The sequence below is a fragment of the Aethalodelphis obliquidens genome, unplaced genomic scaffold (assembly GCF_003676395.1).
Source record: "Aethalodelphis obliquidens isolate GAN/ISIS:26980383/991018 unplaced genomic scaffold, ASM367639v1 scaffold11, whole genome shotgun sequence".
Taxonomy (NCBI): Eukaryota; Metazoa; Chordata; class Mammalia; order Artiodactyla; family Delphinidae; genus Aethalodelphis; species Aethalodelphis obliquidens.
In genome coordinates, this window is record NW_020837955.1 from 20,933,885 (window position 1) to 20,954,957 (window position 21,073).

Sequence of the window (21,073 nt, forward strand, 5' to 3'; positions counted from 1 at the left end):
ACCCAGTGGGTGAGTTCCGTTGTCTTCCTTCCTACCCCTGCATCGCCTGTGCAAAGGGCTCTACACCTGCCTGAGCTGAATTCTGTGTGAGTTCAGCCGGGTTTGGTGGGAATAGCTCTAAACAACCCTTTAAAGTGTCCTTGCTGGGAGACAGAGGCCTGGCCTGAGGGGAAAGGTGCCCAAGAGTCTCCATTTGTCGTTGTTTACGGGGAAGGCAAATTGGCCAGAGTTTGATTTTCCACCAAGGTGCTCAACACCCTAATCTCTCTCACTTTTCTTTGTTGAGTAACTAGGCTAACCTTCTCTTTCTCTCTCTCTCTGTTCTAAGGACTTTATAACCTATCAGTGCATCTAATCCTCACAACCACTCTTATTATTAGTCCCATTTTTCAGATGAGGAAACTGAGTCACACAGAGGTCAAGCAACTTGCCCACAGTAAAATAACTAGTTAGCAACAAAGCTGGAGTTCAAACCCTGGCGGTCTCTGACTCCAGAGCCTTCCTGCTTATTCTTTATTCTCTGCTGCCTGACCCGTGAGTATAATTATATCTTCCATGGTTATAGCTCATGTGTGTAAACAATTTTGTGTTGTTTTTCTGTCTAGCATCACTTCAAATACACACATGTATCCACAGAATCTATACAACTCAGCATTTTAAATAACAAAATAGCATTCTGTCATGTTCATATGCCACAGTTTGTTCAGCTAATCTCGTTAAATATTTCTTCCTTCTTTCATAATTTTTTATTTTGGTTTTTATCACTACCACTGTATGGGGCTGAGAGGTCAGCTTGGGTAAAGGGAGTCAGACAGACCTGGCTTGAATGTCAGGTCACTTCTTATTAGCTTTGTGACCTTGGGCAGACTGCTTAATCTTGCTGTACCTCTTTCCTCAGTTATGATGAGGATTTAACAGTGCCCTTCACATATGGAGCTGTTGTGTATGATCTTAGTTAACCCTTACATCATGAGCTTAGCGCAATGTCAGATCTATAGGAAACATTCAATAAATGTCAGCTACTTGTGAAAATGAACAATTAAGCCCTCAAGACAAAAATTTTGTTTTCTTTGGGGTCTTTCATTGGGGATTACTGGATAGAAAAGTATAAACAGGTTTAGAGTTCCTTACATATTATCAGAATGTTTGCCAAAAAACCCCAATCAAACCATTCTCTTTTTACAAGGTGTCACCAGCAATGTGTGTGGGCTTGCAGCTCCTATACTGGCTTCAGTCATTTGGATTTTTAACACCTTAAAAAATACATAATGATTCTATAATGTTTTATTTTTGCTTTTAAATTGCCAGAGAGACCATGTGTTTTTATATAAGATGATCTGCTCTCTGCATTTCTTTATGTATAAGCCCTTCATCTCTTTTGAACACTTTATGTTCATTTCTGAAAAAAATGCAGGGAAGCTTTATCAGTTATGCTTATTACATCCACTCTCCCCATTCCACTGCTTTCTTTTTTATGTTTATTTGATTTAATTTTAATACATAAAAGTTTGAAAAAAATGTTTTAGTTTATCCCTCTTGTCACTGATGATAGCTTTCATTGCTTTAACAGCTTAACATATAAGAGCTTAACATAGATACCCCCATACTTATTGTGATAAATACACAACTCTATCTTCTTTGGGTTATTTTATGTAAGCTGTAAGACAGTGATCACAGTTACCTCTTTTTTAATATTGTTATCTACTTGAACCAACAACATTTGTTAAATGCTTACTTATTTCCTGCTGTTGTATTATTTCTGCTTTGTCATATACTAGGGTTCCTATAATGGAATGAATAATGGTCTATTGATCAAATTTTGTGCTTCTTAATCTAACACAACTTAGATAACCATGGCTCTGTAATGTGCAAAGGCATTATTACTTTTAACATACTGACTATAGTAAGGGAAACAGCAACCTAAGGAGCTCGGAGAACTTTGCATAGACCAGTAACCAAGAGCTTGGAATCTAGACACAATCAGCATTAATGTTACTCAACTTACTGGGTTTCTTCAGAAAATACCCAAGTATTACTTTTTAAAAAGTTATTCTGTCTGGGTTCCTATCCCTAAGTCCTCTTCCATTTAGGCTGAACTTTAAAAGTATTTATAAATTTCACTGCCATGATTCAGACATTATAGGTGATAATAAATGCTTCATACAGCACTGCTGAAATGATCAGACTGAGGGCTGGTCTGAGAAAAAGAGGCTCAGCTTTCATTTAAAGGGTGAACCAAACTGCCAAAAGAAGGGCTCAAGCTGTGTAATTTAATGAGTAGAATGAGATAGTTGGAGCCTGACAGAATTTCGTTTTAAGTAGCCTATTCCACGCTGGAAGATAAATCCTCTTTAAAATTCTAATATTAAGCTCCAAGCTTTCTTAACTTTTCTCATAAGCTAAGTCCAAATGGTACAATCAGTGTGACATTTATAGGAGTTAATATTATATTTTTATACTGTAACTGACTAGAACATGATTTTGACTCAGACTAAATTTCGTTTAAAAAAATTAGTCTTCAATGGACACTTTCCAGTGGAAAGCTTTAAAACCGAGGGCGATTAAATTAAAAGGAGAGAATGGGCTATTTGGGAACAATTTTAAAATATCACTTCATATATAACATGATGAGAATCACTTTCAGGCTTTCTCCTTGCACCCTTACCCTCACTTTTTATTCTCAAAGCAATTTCTGATTAAGGCTACCAACTGTGACTGTTCATCTATTCATCTACTTACAGATATTTAAAAAATCTCACTTTTTTCAGTATTAATAGACATTTTATCTAAAAAATTACTGAATCATATAATATTTCTGCTGCCATTTATTTTTTAAAAAAAGAGTTGATTTTGAAAATTAAAACAATGTCGAAAACAACAGTCAAACTACAACCCATGGACCAAATCTACCCACAATCTGTTTTTGTAAATAAAGTTTTATTAGAACACAACCATGCTTGTTTGTTTATGTACTGTCTATAGTTGCTTTGGTGTTAACAATGGCAGTGTTGAACAGTTGAGATGCAGACCATATGGCCCACAAACCAGAAGACAATTATTGTCTGGCCCTGTACAGAAAATGTCTGCTGACCCTTGGTTTAAAACAAGTATGCATATTGAAACTACACCTTCTGATTGAAGATCGTGACAATACCACAACCATAAATCTGCAAATAATTTTAATACCCTGGACATATATGAAAGTTCAAATATCTGATTGTCATATAGGTTTATTTCTTACCTGTGAGATATCTGCACAAAAACCTGTTGTCTGCCTTAAGTTTTTTCTAATCTGCAAAGCTTAGTGGTACTAAGTAGTACTAAGTAGTACCACTGATATAGATGTTCCCAAATTAGGAAATAGGAATACCAAAGTTATATGAAAGTGATGGCCAAATTCTAAATATAAATACATCAGTGATGGCCAAATTCTAAATATAAATACATCAGAAAATTAAGCAAAGGAGCATCTCACTGGTCAGTACAGTCAAAGTAGGAAGTTGAGATTCTGACAGGTAATGTCAAAAAGAAAAAGAAACTACTCCAAGTGTTACACATTCTTACCACGTGTATAACAGGAGGACATAGATAGTAGATGTTAGATATCAGAGCAGGTAATATTTACTGAATAACCCCAGTGTATATGGCATCATAATGCATATGCTATAAAACAGAGAAAAACAAGGCCCCAGTTTCCATAGCTTCTCTAGAACCAAAAATGATCACCACTATTGCACAATATATACTTTGATATATATTATGAACTTATGCAACTCAAAAAACTACCTAAGGACTATTAAAACAGACTCAAGAAATTCCAAATGCTGTTTCAGTTATAGTCAATGAGTTCAATATACTATTTTAAAGTTCTTTTTTAGTTTATATTATTTAATATTATTTAACGGCTAACTTCAAGGGAATCCTATCTTACCTTCTCATCAGTCTTAGAACTCCTGGCATATTTGTTTGAACAAGCTAGAGATTTCAGAAAATTTAGATCATGGGAGCATAGATGTTAGTGGCAACCATGTCAGGGCAAAAGCTTTCAAAAAAGCTTTGGTCAAGTGATATGCCCAGAGCAAGGGGATTCTCACCTGATCAGCAATTAGGCTAAACTATCTTGACTTGTGGAATAATGTCATGGTAAAAATGAAACACTGAAACTTCTAGTAACCTATTCACATTCCTGTAGGCTTAGGAGGAAGTGAGCACCAAAGAAAAGAGAGCAAGAAAAGCAACTGGCTCCCCACTAATATCAGTTTGCAGAGCAGCCAAAGCTCTGGGTGTAGTGCTTCAAGTTGATCAATGTAATTCACCAATGAATAAATGTGAAAATTAGTACTCCAGCTACTCTGCTGAGCTACCCTAAGTAAAATCTACTGGTTAGCTGTAAAGGTAAAGAAGCGTGGCAAATAAAATTACCTGATGAGGATTTGGTATTATTCAATTTCTTCCAGCAGATGCAGTTTATAACTCCAGTGCTATCATCCACTGCAAGAGAAGCGTAAAAGTGTAGAACAGAGATATGGGCATTACAGGTGAATTAGCACATTGCCATTGCATTCAGCCGAACTGTAAGACGACATTTTCAATAGCCTGGTTGGGCAAATCCCTGAGCAAACTTTTCTTCCACCCTTAGAAATAATCTCTCACCACAATCCAGTGGGAATTGCTTGTCTGCAATGTCAGTGTAATACATGAGCCCAGCAGAATGTAGTCAGCACTTCTCTTACCCTATCTCAAGGGTATTAATCTCTCCTAAAAATGGTGTCCTCAGGAAGTTAAGTGCAAAGATCTCAATATCTGCTAACATGTAAAATCAGCCTTGCACTGCAACCTGCAACCAGAGACCATTGCCTGATCAGTGGTTAGAGGCACTCAGAGCACAGCCATCTGTCACCATGCGCTCTCTCGATAGCTTGCTGACTTACCAAGACAAAGCATCCCAAGTCTTCTGGCCTGGGCTTCTCTTTGAAAGAGCTTCTACCCTGTCCTTACCACTGCAGGGGATGTAAGGAAAGCTAAGCGTATCACAGAAGGGCAAAGTTTTATTTTCATAATAAAAAATAATTATACCTTGTTCACACAAGCAGTATTGGTCTGGCTTATTTTAGCCACAGTGCAAAAAAAAAAAAAAAAAAAGAATTTCCATTGTACTTGGATTTATAACTGCAGAAAAATTTGCAGATGTTTCAAGGATGATAGGATCAAGGATGAGAGGTGTTTCTATTGGCCTAATTTCTGACAATCTCAGAACAGAGGTTGATGAACATGGGTTCGGTGGGCTTAATGATTTTTAAAAAATCATCAGCTAGACTGTTGTAAAAACACATGTAATATAGAAGAAACATATGGGAAAATTTCTTTATTGCTTGTTTAAATCTGTGTTTAAAGCAGAAGCTGAGAAGAATACTTCTTATACTAAAATAAATTCTAGATAGATTTTATTTTATTAAATACAATATAGGTAAACTTAAGAAGATGAGAAAAAAATATGGGTGAATACTTTCAATCCTGGGCTTACAGTTGGTGGGGGGAGACTTCTTTAAACAGACCTGAAAATCACAACTCATTCTAGAAGTCTGATATATTTGACCAACTAAAAACTAACTCTGTATAGCAATTTTCCAAACAATGGAGTTAATATCTTAATATATAAAGAACTCATACAAATTAATAAGGAAAAGACCAAAACTATAAGAGAAAAAGTGGCAAAGAAAAAGAATACGCCATTCATGGAAGGTACAAAAATGACCAGCAGACATTTGTCAGTATGCTAAATCACTAGTTACCAGAAAAAAGAAGCAAATTTAAATAACTTCTCAACTACTAGAAGACAAATATTAAAAATACTGATACCCTCATATGCTGTTAGCAGGAGTGTAAATTCATACCAAATTTCTAAAGACTAAGTTTGGAAATGTCTATCAAATTTTGAAATGTTTATATCCTTTGACTTAGTATTTACTTCCAGTAATTTATCCTGAAGAGAAAAATGGAACAAATGCACAGATATATATATTTTGTATAAGGCTGTTCATTATAATATTGTTTATAGTTCTGGAAGTTGGAAATAACCTAAATGTTTATAAATATATAAGTGGTTAAATAAATTACAATGGCATGGCATATGAGAATACAAAGTTATAATGAAGATCCATGGTCATTGCTATTAATCTCATTGCAAAACAGAAATTATATATATATAGTCATATATATCATATATAAGCTAATTTATGTAAAACATTAAATAGTGTGTTTTGACAGAAATGACCTTAAGACATTAAAATGCTAATAGCAGTTTCTTTTGGAGTATGTAGAAGGAACCCCATATTCAATGTATACATTGACTGTAAGCCTAATTCCAGAAACATTAAAAACAGAAAGAAATAAGGCATATCTATATTTCTTCATATTAGGAACATGTTAGAAAAACTAGGAAGGATGTTCACCTAAACACTGATATTGTTTTTATCTGATTTACAGCATTTCACATGAGCTTTATGTACTTCATTAAAATTTTCTCTAGCTTTAAATTTTATTTTATAGTGAGTATCATTTTAAGAAGCAAAAAAAAAATCAATAAGGACATTTTGAGTTAAAAAATAATGTATGACACTTCTAGGCACACTACTTCTCTGGCCAGTTTAAAATTTTGCCTTATAATTCTAAGTCAAAAAATATTGGCACATGAGTATTTGTTCTAGAAAATGTGAGGTCATTCTGGTCTTGACTGTAGTCTCCCAGGATTCTAGGTCTGAGCTTGAGTTGCTGCCAGGTGCTCTGTGTGCTCAGGGCACTGCCACCAAACTCTCTGACTTCCTGGTTGGTAACCTCTCCCAGCAGACACCGCCCTGGCATCCTGAGGCCTGGCTACTGGAAGGCCCTGGAAGGGGAGTGTTCTTGCCATGCTGGGCAGTGTCCTCCCTAGCTGGGCAGCATGGCCTGGGCTGCCGGCCTTTTGTTTCAGCCATGGGACGAATCAGGGTGAGCAGGAAGCAACCCCAGCATATAGGCCTGCAGTGAGTCAGGAGGAAGAGGACCTGGGACAGCAGGAGTAGCCACCTGGCAGGTGGTCCGAGAGCCAAGCTGGGCCTGAGAACAGCAGGGTATGTGCAGCTCTCTCTTGAACAGGCCTCACAGGAATTAAAGTCCCAAGTGTTTATACTCTCAATTACTTCAGCCTTCAGACGCTTTTCATTTCCCCACAAACCACAGATGTGCCATGCTCTCACGACATCCAGTCTAAGAGAAATGTTTATTGGGGAAGAGTCAGCCATATTGCCTTCATCTCTTTATGAAGGGAAAAGGGGTTAAATGAAACCCCTTTAGGTCAGAGGCATTATATCTGGCCTCTTTCTGCAGGCCAGATTATATCTGGCCTGGTTCTGCAGCCAGGACTGATGTCCTCAAATAGCCTCATTCTGATCTAAAAATCAGAAAATTAAAAACCAGATGCAGCTGATTTTGGGGGGGGGGGGGGGGGAGGAGGGGCATGGGACAGAGAAAAATCTTTTTTTAAAAAAAACTTTTTAATAGACTTTATTTTTAGAGCAGTTTTAGGTTCACAGCAGAAGTGGGCAGAAGATACCGAGGTTTCCCATTATCCCCTGCCCCCTCACACGTATAGCTTCCGCATTACCAACATCCCCACCAGAGTGGTACATTGGTTTCAATTGATGAATCTACATTGACATATCATTATCAGTCAAAGTCCATAGTTTACACTAGGGTTCACACTTGGTGTTGTATATCCTGTGGGTTTGGTCAAACGTATAATGACACACATCCACCATTACAGAACCATACAGAATAGTTTCATTGCCCTAAACTTCCTCTGTGCTCCACCTATTCATCCCTCCCTGCCCCCAGCCCCTGAGTAACACTGATATAAAAATCTCTTTTTCTTTTAGAATTTGAGTTCTATGGAGACTACACAGCACACTGGAGTTAGTAAAGAGATTGGACCCATCAGTGGAACCTTGAGCAAGTAACTGAACCTTAGTTTTCTCATCTATAAAATGGAAATAATAATCTGTCTTTTCCATTTCAAAAGACTGGGAGGAGAATAACATGAAATTATGCATGCATAAGTGCTCTGTAAACTGACAGATACTATCATTTCATCACTGGTACTTGGAGAGGAAGTACAGATAACGTACTTGCCAGCAGCTGGGTATGCTGTAGGAACTTAGTGAATGTTTGTTGAACTGCCTGGAGAAAAAGAGAACCAGTATCTATGGTAAAATAAAGCAGAGAAGAGATCCAGTATGGGGATGCATGACAAGGTGATCTATTTCAGAGTTTTAAAAAAATACAAGCTGGGAAAAAGCAGAGGGCATGAGAAATCTCATCTCTCACATGTTATTTTATAAGCACAAGACAATCATCCCCAGGAAAATGAATATATGTTGAAGAAATTGTATCTGTAAATTATCAGTCATGCACAGACTGCCAATGAAATGTTCTTGGTCACCTAGTTCAACTGCCTTCTGTTTTTCCCCAAGTAGAAAAAGAATACAAATCCAAGTGAATACAACAAAAAGTGACAATGTCAATTATAGCAAAGGTTGGAATTCAAAGTTAAGCTTCCCACAAAATATCCAGCTTGGCCTCAACTACAGAGAATCTTAGGCAATATATTAAAATGATTACATTAAACTCAATGCAAAAAAAAAGTCAAGACCCATGACACTAAAATCATATCCTAATAGTTCACTGGTGTCCAAACTACAGAAACCCTTTATTTAGTTTCTATCATCAAAAGGGAAGGGAAATTTTCTGATAATGGATATTTATCCCTTTGGGTACCAAAAAGCTTTTTTTTTTTTTTTTAACTGTTCTGGATATAAATCTTATAAATTATTTTTCATATCTCCTTGTCTTCTTAAAGAGTCTACTTTAATGTTAATCTGGCCTTTTTATTTTAAAGGTATCAATATAAACATATATCACCATCCTTTGCTATTTATAGCTATGCCCTAGGTATCAGGTATCTGTCCCTGATCAACCAGTGACCCTAGACTGTAGTTTAATTCTTCTGCCTCCTAGCTCCCCAGCAGCTGTCACCTGACAATATTCATCAGTATCATTCCCACCCGTTGCCTCATTTTACACTTAGTCCATGTTGGTGGCTGCAAATGGTTCCCAATAGAGGACAAGTGCATGGGGGTTATGAGAGGCCCCAGCTGCTCTGAAAGGCTGGGGTTGCTTCAAATACAATGTCCAGTTAAGTGGGGTCCTTCCACATAAACTCAATGTCAGACACAATTGTTCTTACCTCCACAAATGTAGAAAGCATCTCTTTCTCTCACTCCAATTACAGTTCCCAAGATATCTACCTGTTTTATTGGATGCCCACTGTAAAAAAATATACCTGAAATTAAAGGGAAAAAAAGGCAAAGTCCATATAACGTATGATGACATTTTCTGCTTCAGTAAATGTTAACTGTGTCAAAAATCAGTGGCATGCTGCTTGCTAAAATTTCAGACTTAAGAATCAGCTCTTGACAAATGCCAAACCCCAAGAAATTCAGATGTCTTTTCCTCAAGGGTTATAAGTAGAAAGTGTGGCTTTAAAGAAGCTTGTACTAGCACAGAAAAGAGAAAACCAATATTGTCTAACTAGATGTGGTTAATCTTCTTTCCACTTGTGAGAATGAAATGCACCTGCCTGTAGAACTCTCATAAGGGCCTAAAAACAGCCGCAGTATTATGAGACACAACACAGTACTGTATTTTGAGGGACTGGAAAAGGAAAGAGAGGAAACCACGAGAAAAGGCTTCTCTGGCTTTTCTAGGAAACCAGTCATCATTTCTACGAATTAGCAATAGCACTTTTTTTTTTTTAAGAAAAAGAGAAGATGATTAGGTTACAAAACACTACCCTTTGGGGCCAGTAGATTACGACTCAAAAACTTCTCTTTTTAAAATTCTATTTTCAAAGCCTAGGCAACAGATGCCAGCAGGCAGGTTCCCGCCAGAGGAGAAGCGTGAGAGGAAGAACCCTACCCACCGACTCCCGGAGGCCTTTTTTGGACTCCATGACGGAGATGGAACAGAGGGACTCCTGGCAGCGGTGAGCCCTCAATTCCCATCCGAGACCCCAGCGCTGTCCCGGCTCCCGTGGGGCCCCCAACATCCTTACCTGAACTGCCTCTTTGGGCTTAAGCTACTTGCGTTGTGTTCCTGTCACCTGCAGCTAAAGAGTCTGGACTAAAATCCTCTCCAGCCATTTTTTTTCTCCCTACGATGACCGAATTCTTTACTTTCAGAAAGAGGCTATAAACTTTTAAATGGCGACTTCCTTTTCAAATAAATACATGAATTGCAAACAAAGACTCAGTCATGGGCTTCCCTGGTGACGCAGTGGTTGGGAGTCCGCCTGCCGATGCAGGGGACACGGGTTCGTGGCCCTGGTCCAGGAAGATCCCACGTGCCGCGGAGCGGCTGGGCCCGTGAGCCATGGCCACTGAGCCTGCGCGTCCGGAGCCTGTGCTCCGCAACGGGAGGGGCCACAACAGTGAGAGGCCCGCGTACCACAAAAAAAAAAAAAAAGAATCAGTCATCACTTCAGGTATTTGGCCACCCTCACCCTCTCTGGTCCTCGCCAAGTCTGGTCAGAGTCTGTCTTCTCCACATCCATGGGGGGAGGGGACCCCGCAGCCTGAACCCTGAAGCCCTTCAGAACCCCCAGAATGGCCTCCACTGATGGTTCTCTTGTTTCCCATGTGGGTAAAGGGGCTGGGGACCAATCGCCCGAGTCCCCAGGGGATGGACAAGGAGCTTCTGAGCCTCAGTTAGCCAGAGATTCCAGGGGAGTGAGACGTGGTTTGAAGATGTCAAATTCACCCAGGCCCTCCCCCTAGCAGAGGCAAACTTCTAAAGATGACTTAGTGGACTGGAGACCGTGCAGAGGGCAACCTTGGGGGCCAAGAGCTGAAACGGCACAGCCACATGAGGGAAGGAGCCTGGGTCCCTGTGTCACCCCCGGAGCAGAATCGCTTCCCTCCAGGAACACTTGGACTGAATAGGGTCAAACTGGTTCCACAGAAGATCCATGAAATCTTAAGAGCAGGACAGTTCTGACTGACTTCTCCTGAGTTCTTACCATTGAAACCCTGTGATGACCTGTGGGGAGACCCTCAGTCCTCCAGCCCTGCCTGCCTGCACTGATCAGACACAAAGGAGAGAGGGCACCTTCAGGGGAGGGTGACCCCCATAGGACCTTTGCTGGCAGACTCGGGCTTACTGCAGCAGAAGGGAAGTTTAAATGGGGAGAATGAGCCTACGCCAGGGTCAGGGGCATGGCATCCTGTGCTGAAGTGTGCCCCACCATCATGCCCTGACACGCTTGTGTGCAGAGACGGGCTATGGTATGGCCCTGCTTTGGTCCAGCTTTGCTGTGGGGCTGGGGCGGGGGGATGAGGGTGGCCTGAGCTCCAGACTGGTCTCTGGCTGCAGTCAGCCCTTTCTACTTCCCCAAATGCGCTGGACTTTCTATCTGTGCGCTGAGCAGAGCCAAGTTAGAGAGAGCTCTTTCCTAGAACCTGACTGGCCTCTGTCTCCCCCAGCCTAACTGATGGTCTGTGCTGGTTGCCGGCCATTAGAGACAGTGTGCTCCTGGTACCATCAGAGGCGGTACACCCCACAGGGCTCTGCGTGGCTGGTGTGGCTCCCAGGACACCGGCAGCGGGAGGCCCAGTGGACCCATGGAGGGCCTGCTGCCTGCCCCTGAAGAGTCTTTCCAGCTGGTCCAGAAGCCACTGTGGGGTGCTCTACTGGTGATGTTGAAAGCTTGAGACAAGCCCCAGGATTCTTTGGGTCTTCCTGGGACACCCTGGTATGTGCCGCTATGGTGGTTTTTATAATGAAGAGCCCACACGCTTTAAGAAGGGGAAAAGAGCCAGCCAAAAGGTGTTCTGCCTTGGCTGAAGTATACAGAAAAGGCAAGTATACAGAGAAGACTGGACTGACGACACAAGCCAACAAAGTCGTCAAGTCACCTGTGGTAGACGCCAGTCCTCCAACATTACCAACTCTGCACTGGGCAACACTTGAAAAAACCTGAACAGGCCTCCACTGGAGGACACAGTAGACTTTCTTGAAAAAAGAAAAGGGAGCCCCCTAAACTTTTTTTTTTAATTTTTAAATTTATTTTTGTCTGCATTGGGTCTTCACTGCTGCGTGAGGGCTTTCTCTAGCTGCGGCAAGTGGGAGCCACTCCTTGTTGCGGTGTGCAGGCTTCTCATTGCGGTGGCTTCCCTTGCTGTGAAGCATGGGCTCTAGGCACACAGGCTTCAGTAGTTGTGGCACGTGGGCTCAGTAGTTGTGGCTCACGGGCTCCAGAGCACAGGCTCAGTAGTTGTGGCGCACGGGCTTAGCTGCTCCGCGGCATGTGGGATCCTCCCGGACCAGGGCTCGAACCTGTGTCCCTTGCATTGGCAGGCAGATTCTTAACCACTGCACCACCAAGGAAGCCCCTAAACTTTCATCTCATAGACTGACAATGCTCGTCTTCAAGGAGAGAGTCGCTCAAAGATGCAAAAAAACAAGGAAAAACATCATAAAAGCAACACAAAAAGAACAATGGAGGACAAGTTAGCAGAAAATACCAGATGGTTTGAATAAAATCACAAAGAGAAAATTGATTGAGGAGGATATAAACTGCTTGGAAACAGAGAAGAAAGTTGCCCCAGTGTATAGAAACTTGAACTATACACGTCAGAAGCACAACCTGAACAAGAAGAAGGAGGACATGGATGGGACCTCCCTGGTGGTCCACTGATTAAGCCTCCACGCTTCCAATGCAGGGGGTGCAGGTTTGATCCCTGGTCAGGGAACTGAGATCCCACATGCTGCACAGTGTGGCCAAAAAATAAAAAAAACAAAAATAAAAAAGGGGGACATGGAAAAAGCAATGGAGAGAACCACTTCCTTCACACTAGAATCTCCTCTATGGGAAAAGAACTTGAGAAAGCTGGATGGCAGCTCTATCGACTGAGAGAAAGCTTGATGAGCTAAGAAAAGAAAATAACAACAGATACTGGCTAATGCTGAGTTTAACTTGCAGCCTTTCCCAAGTGGTCCTTTCACTCCTGCTGCCTTTGTTCCACATGCAGCCTACAGAGCTCCAACCATATCAGGGTATCCATCCCCTGGATCATCAGGTCCCCAGGAAGGAGGAGGGTCACTCTGGAAGGGCTCAGGGACCCAGGGTCACAGGTACCTTTGATTCAACTTTCACAGCAGTGACAGCCACACCCATAGCAAGACATCTACCTTTTTTCTCTTTTTTAAAAGTACTTTTGGGACTTTCCTGGTGGCGAGGTTGTTAAGAATCCGCCTGCCAGTGCAGGGGACACGGGGGACACATCCCTAACCAAACCACCACAGTCAAACTTCACGATATTCTATTAGTTTAACTCTAAATTCACAGGTTAATTTCGGGAAGTTGACATTCTACAACCACTTTGCAAGGCAATTCAGACGCTAACCAGCCAGGGTAAGGTTGAATTTCACAGGTTAAGGACACTGTCTCCCACAAGAGACTCTCACTTCAAGCATCAGCCCCAAGTTTGAGGGTCCTCGGGCCATGCACACTTCTGAGCAACTGGCTACCAACACCCTCCACAACAACCTCAGGTTTGATACTTTAATAGAATGACACACAGGACTCAGGAAGGTGCTATACTTAAGATTACAGTTTTATAATGAAGGGGACAAACCAGGACTAGCCAAATGAAGAGATGCATAGGACAAGGTCTAGGAGAGTCTAAGCATAAAGCTGCCATGTCCTCAGGACACATCACCCTGACACATCAAGTATGATTACCAAGCAGGAAAGCTCACCGAAGCCTCAATGTCCAGAGTTTTAATTAGGGTTTCATTACATAGGCAAGATTGACTGAATCACTGCCCACTTGACAACTCAATCTCCAGTTCCCCTCCCCTCCTGCGGGGTTGGGTTGATGTCACCTGGCTCAAAGCCAACCCTCTAATCACATGGTTGGTTTTTCAGGCCTGAAAGGCCCCCACCCTGAAACTACCTAGCGGCCCAGCATGAGGCACCTCATCAGCATAAACTCAGATGTGGTTCAAGGGGTCCACCATGAATAACAAAAACACTCCTATCATTCCAGAAATCCAAACATCTTCCAGGAACCTCGAACACAGGCCAGCCAAATTCTTCATTACACATTTGTTTCTTTTTGTGTGTGTAAGATATTCTTTGCTGTTTAAACATTTCTAAATTTTATGCAGTCAAAATAAAAGGTTTACTTTTTTTTTATGACAACCAAACCAAACACAACAACAAAACAATACAAAAATAAAAACCTAAACTAGTAGCATTTCCCACCCCTCAGAACCCTAGAATATAGTCTAAAGAAGATCACTCTATGAAATTATGGTTAATGTCTTCTTCAACCATGAGGTTTTGAAACCAAGCAGGGCCCTCCTGGATACAAAAGCATTTCCGTGTCCCTCATTTCTTTTTTTTTTTTTTTTTTTTGCGGTACACGGGCCTGTCACTGCTGTGGCCTCTCCCGTTGTGGAGCACAGGCTCCGGACGCGCAGGCTCAGCAGCCATAGCTCACGGGCCCAGCCGCTCCGCGGCATGTGGGATCTTCCAGGACCGGGGCATGAACCCATGTCCCCTGCATCGGCAGGCGGACTCCCAACCACTGCGCCACCAGGGAAGCCCCCATCGTTTCTTTTTTGTAGGAAAAAGGCTTCAGGATCCTAGACCTCCATGAGTTCCAAAGGGCAGGTTCAAGTAGTTACTAATTAGGGGAGTGAGGGAATGCAGAAGCAAAGAAAAAGCAGTCAAGAAACAATAGTGCAGCAATCAGAGTTCTAGTTCCCCCTCAAGGGATATACCTAATAGTCTGATATACATCTTTGAGTTGTTCTGCAGGAACTGAGACCCTCACCCAGGTGGAGTATGGTAACTACAAGCTGACACCCCAGATTGGTCAGAACCAGAAGGTTGATGATTGAAATTCCTGGAATACCACACTGTTACCTCACCACCAACCAATCAGAAGAAGGTCATAAACCCTGTAGCCCTCACCCCAAATGTTGCTTTTAAAAACTCTACTCTGAGGGGGGACTTCCCTGGTGTCGCAGTGGTTAAGAATCCGCCTGCCAATGCAGGGGACGTGGGTTCGAGCCCTGGTCCAGGAAGATCCCACATGCCGCGGAGCAACTAAGCCTGTGTGCCACAACTACTGAAGCCCGTGTGCCTAGAGTCCATGTTCTGCAACAAGAGAAGCCACCACAATGAGGAGCCTGTGCAACGCAACGAAGAGTAGCTCCCGCTCGCCGCAACTAGAGAAAGCCCACACACAGCAATGAAGACCCAACACAACCATAAATAAATACATACATACATACATAAATAAACTCTTCCCTGAAAACCATGAGGGAGTTCGGGTTTTTTGAGCCTGAGCTGCCTGTTCTCCTTGCTTGGCCCTTGCAATAAACCTCTCTCTGCTCCAAACTCCAACGTTTTGGTTTGTTTGGACTCACTGTGTGTCAGGCACACAAACTGGGGTTTGACAACAGTTTCATTTTAAAAACTATATCTGAAACATTACCACCAGCGACATAACAAAGATCACTGGGAGAAGTTTTCCTTGGTTTGTTGTTAATACATTATACAGTTCTTCACCCACAGGAAGAGTTAAGCTCCTATAGCATCCCTGATACTTCCTTGAGTACCTACAGAAGATCTTTACGCAAGCCTGGCATTTGGTGTGAATTAATTTCTTCCTGAGGAGATGAGCTATGAAGACTACCAGACTGTTCTGGAAAACAGACAACAGTGGGGGAGGATGGCTGCCTTCCAAGGAAAAAACCAGATCATTTCCAACAATACTTAGAAAATGAAGGTGTGGTGAAAAATCTGTACAAAAGGCTTTAGTATAAGGTCATCCAAATATATCTGTACATAGAACGGGAAACACACAAAATGTGGTCTCATTAAAACTGCATGCTTGAGATTCTGAACTACTTCTGACTCATAGCTTTCTATTCATTCAAAACAGCAAAGAGAGTTTAACCAAACTTCTCATATAGCACAGTAAACATGTGAAGATACATCCACAACTATGTAAATTACTTAAATTTACCCTAAACTATATTTGCTATATTTGGGGGTATGAAGATCCTATTTTTAGTGACCACCACTCTAATTTAAAAAAATGATTTCTTTAACTTTACATTTATAATGCTTTGTTGCTCCAATTACTACTACTTGAGAGCCTACCAGAGGCCAGGCACTGTTTAAGTGCTGGGATTACATAGATGAACAAGGCACATGATGTCCTTCCTCTCAAGGAGTTTATTTTATTTTGATTCTCATCTATTCAAAATAAAACCAAACCCCACAAGAAAATCAGGCACGGTTAATCCTCATTTTACAATGAAGACACCTAAACTTTACAGGTGAGTCACATGCCCAGGCCAGGTAAGTGGTGAAGTTAGGAAAGGGAGCAAGGCCTGAGCTTTCCACCACAAGCAGGTCCAGAGAAAAACTGAGTATTTTTAAATATGAAAGACCTCAAACCCAGGTAAAAAACATTCTTCAGTACCAAGTTACTCCCCCAAGCATCTATTTAAAAAATAAAAAAGAGACTGCTTTTACTTGCACAGAAATGAACTTGTTTGAGGATCCAGGTTATGTCAATTTCAAAGCCTGCAGCTGGAAAGGCTCTGCTAAGCCCCTAAGCCCCAGATTTCTGTAGCTTTGGGGAAGGGTGGGTGGGGTGCAGATGCAGCACAGAGCAGCACACCAGGCCGACCAGCCACATACCTGGCACCTGGTGGGACTCCTTCAAGTCCAGGATATCCCTGATGTAGAGTTTGGCGAAGGCTAGAAACACAGGATCCAAACCCCACGAGAGGGAAGGAGTTTCCTCTTCACACCGGCTGGATTCAGACTGCATCAGGAGGCTGGGCTGTGGCTTCCAGCCAACCCTGAGAAGCTCTGCATCTAGAGCCGAAGAGCTAAATGGGAGACAAAAATCAGGACGTAAAGCTGTTAAAGTGGATGAAATCCGCACGGCCCCTAAGCTGTTCCCAGACGAGCATCCCGAACTCTGGAAGGGGTAAATCCAGGGGTCCGGGGCCTGTCAAACTGCACCCCAGGGGCCTCCTAGAGCCGGTGGCCTCCTAGCGCCAGAAGGGCCAGGCCTGCGCGCTCGGGGGACCTGTAAAGAGGTGCTTCTCGAGTGAGGACCCGTGAGTTCCTTATGCCTCTTCCCCAGGAAACTCCTCTGCCCCATGGGAGTGTTTCTCCTTCTCCAAAAGTTCCCATTTCTAAACGGTTAAACACCGACTTTTCACTCTGGGGACAGATGGCCATATATGCGTACCCTGAAACCGCTTTAATGGGTGGAGTCCAGAGAGGAATGGGCGTCCTCGTGGCCACACAACAGAGGGGCAGAGTGGGTGGGTCTGTCCGTAGCCCTGCCGCTGCACCTTCCGGTGTTCAGGAGGACACTGAGAACGGGTGTAAGAGGAAACGAAAAACAGATCAGCCGTAGCCCCTCCCGCCGGGCCCGCGCCCGCGCCGTCGGCCCGCAAGTCCCTGGAGCGCGCAGGCCCGGCCCTTCCGGCGCTAGCAGGCCACTGGCGCCCACGGCCTGGAGGCGCCGCCGCCGGCCCCGCCCGGAGCAGGAGCGCTAGGCCGAGGTCACCTCTGGCGCTCCCAGCGGGGGGGGGGGTGGGGGTAGGGCCTGACACCATCCCTCGCGCCAGACCAGCCACTGTGTCCCCGCCCCGGCCTTTCCTTCGCGCCGCCCGCGGCCCCGCCCCATCCCCACGAGGCCACGCCCCACTCCGCCCACGGCCACGCCCCATTTTGCGTCTCGCGGCTGCTTCGCCGGATGCTCTCTTCCAGGTGGTGGCGGGGTTGGCAGGGCTACGCGGGGCCCGTTTGACTCTAGCAGCGCTTTCCCTGAGCCTCCGCGGGAGCGCAGAGCCCAAATCACCGAGGCCTGGGAGCTGGCCCTGAAACTCCTGCTGCCCAAACCCCGCCTTCCAAGTCCCCCTTTCATCCCGACCCCACTAGTCGTGGGTCCCTGAGCCATGACCTCCGAGAGGTTGGGACTGGTTCAGACAACTTTTTTTTTTTTCCGTCTCTGATATTGTAAATGAACACATAAACAAAGCAATACAAAAGCAGGATTACATTGTGGCGTATTTAAAATGTTTATTTACACTTGATAAATGATTTATTAACACACGCAATCTCTGGTACTGTACAGTCTCACTTTAGATAATGTCAGGATCTAAATTTGAGCCCTTGAGGGAATGCGAGGCCTTTGCTCTGCCCAAGACTAGCCTTCTTTGCAGGATCATGACAAAGTTTGTCTCCCTCTTACAATGTCTATACTACGGAATGTTGTACATTTAAGAATTTTGAAAACTGGCGTTCTGGTAAATGATGGCCACCTTGATGGTGCCTGTCCCCAGTAGTCCTAATTTAAAGTGAGAAGAGATAGCCATGTTGCATTCTGATAAATAAATAAATAAGCCACATCATGACATTACTTGAGATGGCAGGAGTTCTTCCTAATTTACTCCTCTAAAATGTCAGGAGTACAGGTCATGTTGGCAGGCCATTCCCAGGGGAGGTAAGTGGTGGCCAAAGAGATAATTGCTAAACTATTAAGCAGAGAAGGAACTTCAAGCAGCTGGAACAGAAAATGTATGTCATTAGAACGACGGCATTTAATTTAATTACATCCCTGGCCACTGAAGAAGCTAACAAACAGAATCCTTGGTAAAGCATTGCCCAGACTCTACTGCGATGAACAGTTGGATCTGTCAAGTTTAAGATTTAATTAAGAGAAGACACCTTTCTAATAGGGGGAGGTTCTCTTCAAGGAAGGACACCCAGTATGACACCCAGTAGGACGGGTGCTTCCAGCTGACTTGTAAGATGGGGAAAGACAGGTTGGGCGACATTTTTTGACTGTACACATCTGCTCTAGGGTGGAACTCAAGAAGAAAATCACTACTGGGTCTGTGCAGAGCCCGAGAAGTTTTCAGCGATGACTCTTATGACTCTCAAGGATAGAGTGCTGGAAACAACGGCCCTTGGGGACTCCAAGCTTACTGCTGGCCTTGGGGAGGGTCACACCCAGTTGGGGTGACCAGAGCAGACTGCCCCTGAGGTCATCATTTACAGCGACGGAAGGACTCCTTGGAGTCTAGGGATGCTCCTTTTGATCTGAGCTCAAAATGTGGAGTAGGGTGTGGAATAGAATTTTCTAGACTGCTGAAGCATCTAGAGGAGTTTGGGAGGATCCTCTTCCCTGTCATCTCCATCAGGATAGATTCCAGTTTCCTCAGGCCACTGCCTAGATGTGCAAAGGGACTGGACGGCTTTTCAGCTGGGGATTCCACAACACTGCAAAGCAGATATTTCAAAACCCAACAGTCAACACAATGCTAGGAACTTTTCTTATGGCTTCTCAATGTGAAATAACTTGATTTTGCAAGCATGTTTGACAGACTAGACAATCCTTTCTAGAAAGTTAAGACTTTAGGAAATTCTTCTGGAAAATGAGGTGTTGAACTGCGTGTCTTCTACCTCAAAACGCAAACTGTCTTGCCTTAACCATTTTTGGCATTTTAGAATGTCTTTCGACAGGTAGAATAGAGTTTGTCCACTTGCAAGCTGAGTTAGATTCGAAGTTTAAATGAGTGGATGAGTAGTTTGAAGTTTATAATAAAGACAACTTATCAACATTCTTATTATGTTAATGTTATAACCCTGGGGGGCCATTTTCAGCCGCTCAGCATACTTTGAGCACTCTCTGTATGCTATGGGGGAGCACTAAGAATTTTTATTTCACTGGAGCAAAAAGAGGAATATATTAAATAACAAAGCAAGAGGCTAAATTGCATGGCCTGAATAATAACTATGTGGATTACAGGAGGTAAATTGGGAGTGAAGAGAAGGGGGCTCATCAAGTAAGATAATATATGTAACCACTGGAACAAGGTAAGCACTCAATACATATAAGCTATTATCATCATTCACTATGGAGTGGGGATTTAAGCTGGAGTTTGAAACTATGGAGGAACTATTCATTCATTCATTCGTTCGTTCATGAAACGTATTTGTCAAGCACTTGTCAAGCACTGTACTGGACACTGCGGGGTAAAGAGGAGATAAGATAGATCAAGTACAGCCCTCATGGAGCTTCCATCCTGTTGGGGGAAAGAGGAAAGACAGCAGACAAATAAATGAATAAAATAAGTACAGATTGTTCTTAGTGCTTTGAAGGAATTAAAAGTATATTATGATCACTCATAATGGGGTGGGGGATCTACTTTATACAGATCTACTTTGATCGGATGAGATGAGACCCGAAGATGGGAAGGAGCCAGCCTCGAAAAGTGCTAAGGAAAGAACGTTCCAGGTAGTGGTCAGAGTAAGCGTGAATATCTGCAGGCAAGAAAATACTTCCCTATTGGAGGAACAGAAGAGAGCAAGGCGAGAGTGGTTGCATTCGTAATTGGAGGCATAAGCAGAAGGCAGGTCCCAGAGGACCTCGTAGGCCATGACAGGTTGGAATTTTATTCTCAGTCTCCCTATAAGTAAAGAGAGGGATAGTATTGCGATGGGGTGAGAGCAGGGCAAAGGCGCAGGATGAGCAAGGCATGTCTGTGGGCAAAAGCCAACACAGCAGCCTGGCTGGGGAGGGCAGCTGCAGCAGAAGCAGGCTGGAGACCAAGGTTTTAGCTAGATTCTGAATGGCTTGAATTAATTTTTATTTTTATTCCCTGTAAGCAATAGGGTGTTGTTGATTATTGATCAGAGGAATGATTTAATGAATTTAAAAAATTTCAGGGAGGGCTTCCCTGGCGGCGCAGTAGTTGAGAGTCCGCCTGTCGATGCAGCGGACACGGGTTCGTGCCCCGGTCCGGGAAGATCCCACATGCCGCGGAGCGGCTGGGCCCGTGAGCCATGGCTGCTGAGCCTGCGCGTCCGGAGCCTGTGCTCCGCAGCAGGAGAGGCCACGACAGTGAGAGGCCCACGTACCGCAAAAAAAAA

At 43.3% G+C, this 21,073-nt stretch overlaps 1 protein-coding gene across 9 annotated transcripts in view; it reads right to left on the reverse strand.

The window, feature by feature from the left end:
- Nucleotides 1-17,743, reverse strand: part of STN1 (STN1 subunit of CST complex) — a 43,320-nt gene extending 25,577 nt beyond the window's left edge. For 4 of the 9 annotated variants that reach the window (XR_003433910.1, XR_003433911.1, XR_003433909.1 and 1 more), the window contains exons 1-4: nucleotides 17,379-17,743; nucleotides 16,817-17,010; nucleotides 9,281-9,376; nucleotides 4,423-4,491 (exon numbers count right to left, since the gene is read on the reverse strand). Coding sequence is in view for 6 of the 9 variants with exons in the window: in XM_027112516.1 (XP_026968317.1) it covers nucleotides 4,423-4,491; nucleotides 9,281-9,376; nucleotides 16,817-16,949 (298 nt within the window). In the remaining 3 variants the exon portion in view is untranslated. The remainder of the gene's footprint in view (nucleotides 1-4,422; nucleotides 4,492-9,280; nucleotides 9,377-16,816; nucleotides 17,011-17,378) is intronic. The other 5 variants (XM_027112517.1, XM_027112512.1, XM_027112513.1 and 2 more) reach the window with 5 other exon arrangements.
- Nucleotides 17,744-21,073: the final 3,330 nt, after the last annotated feature.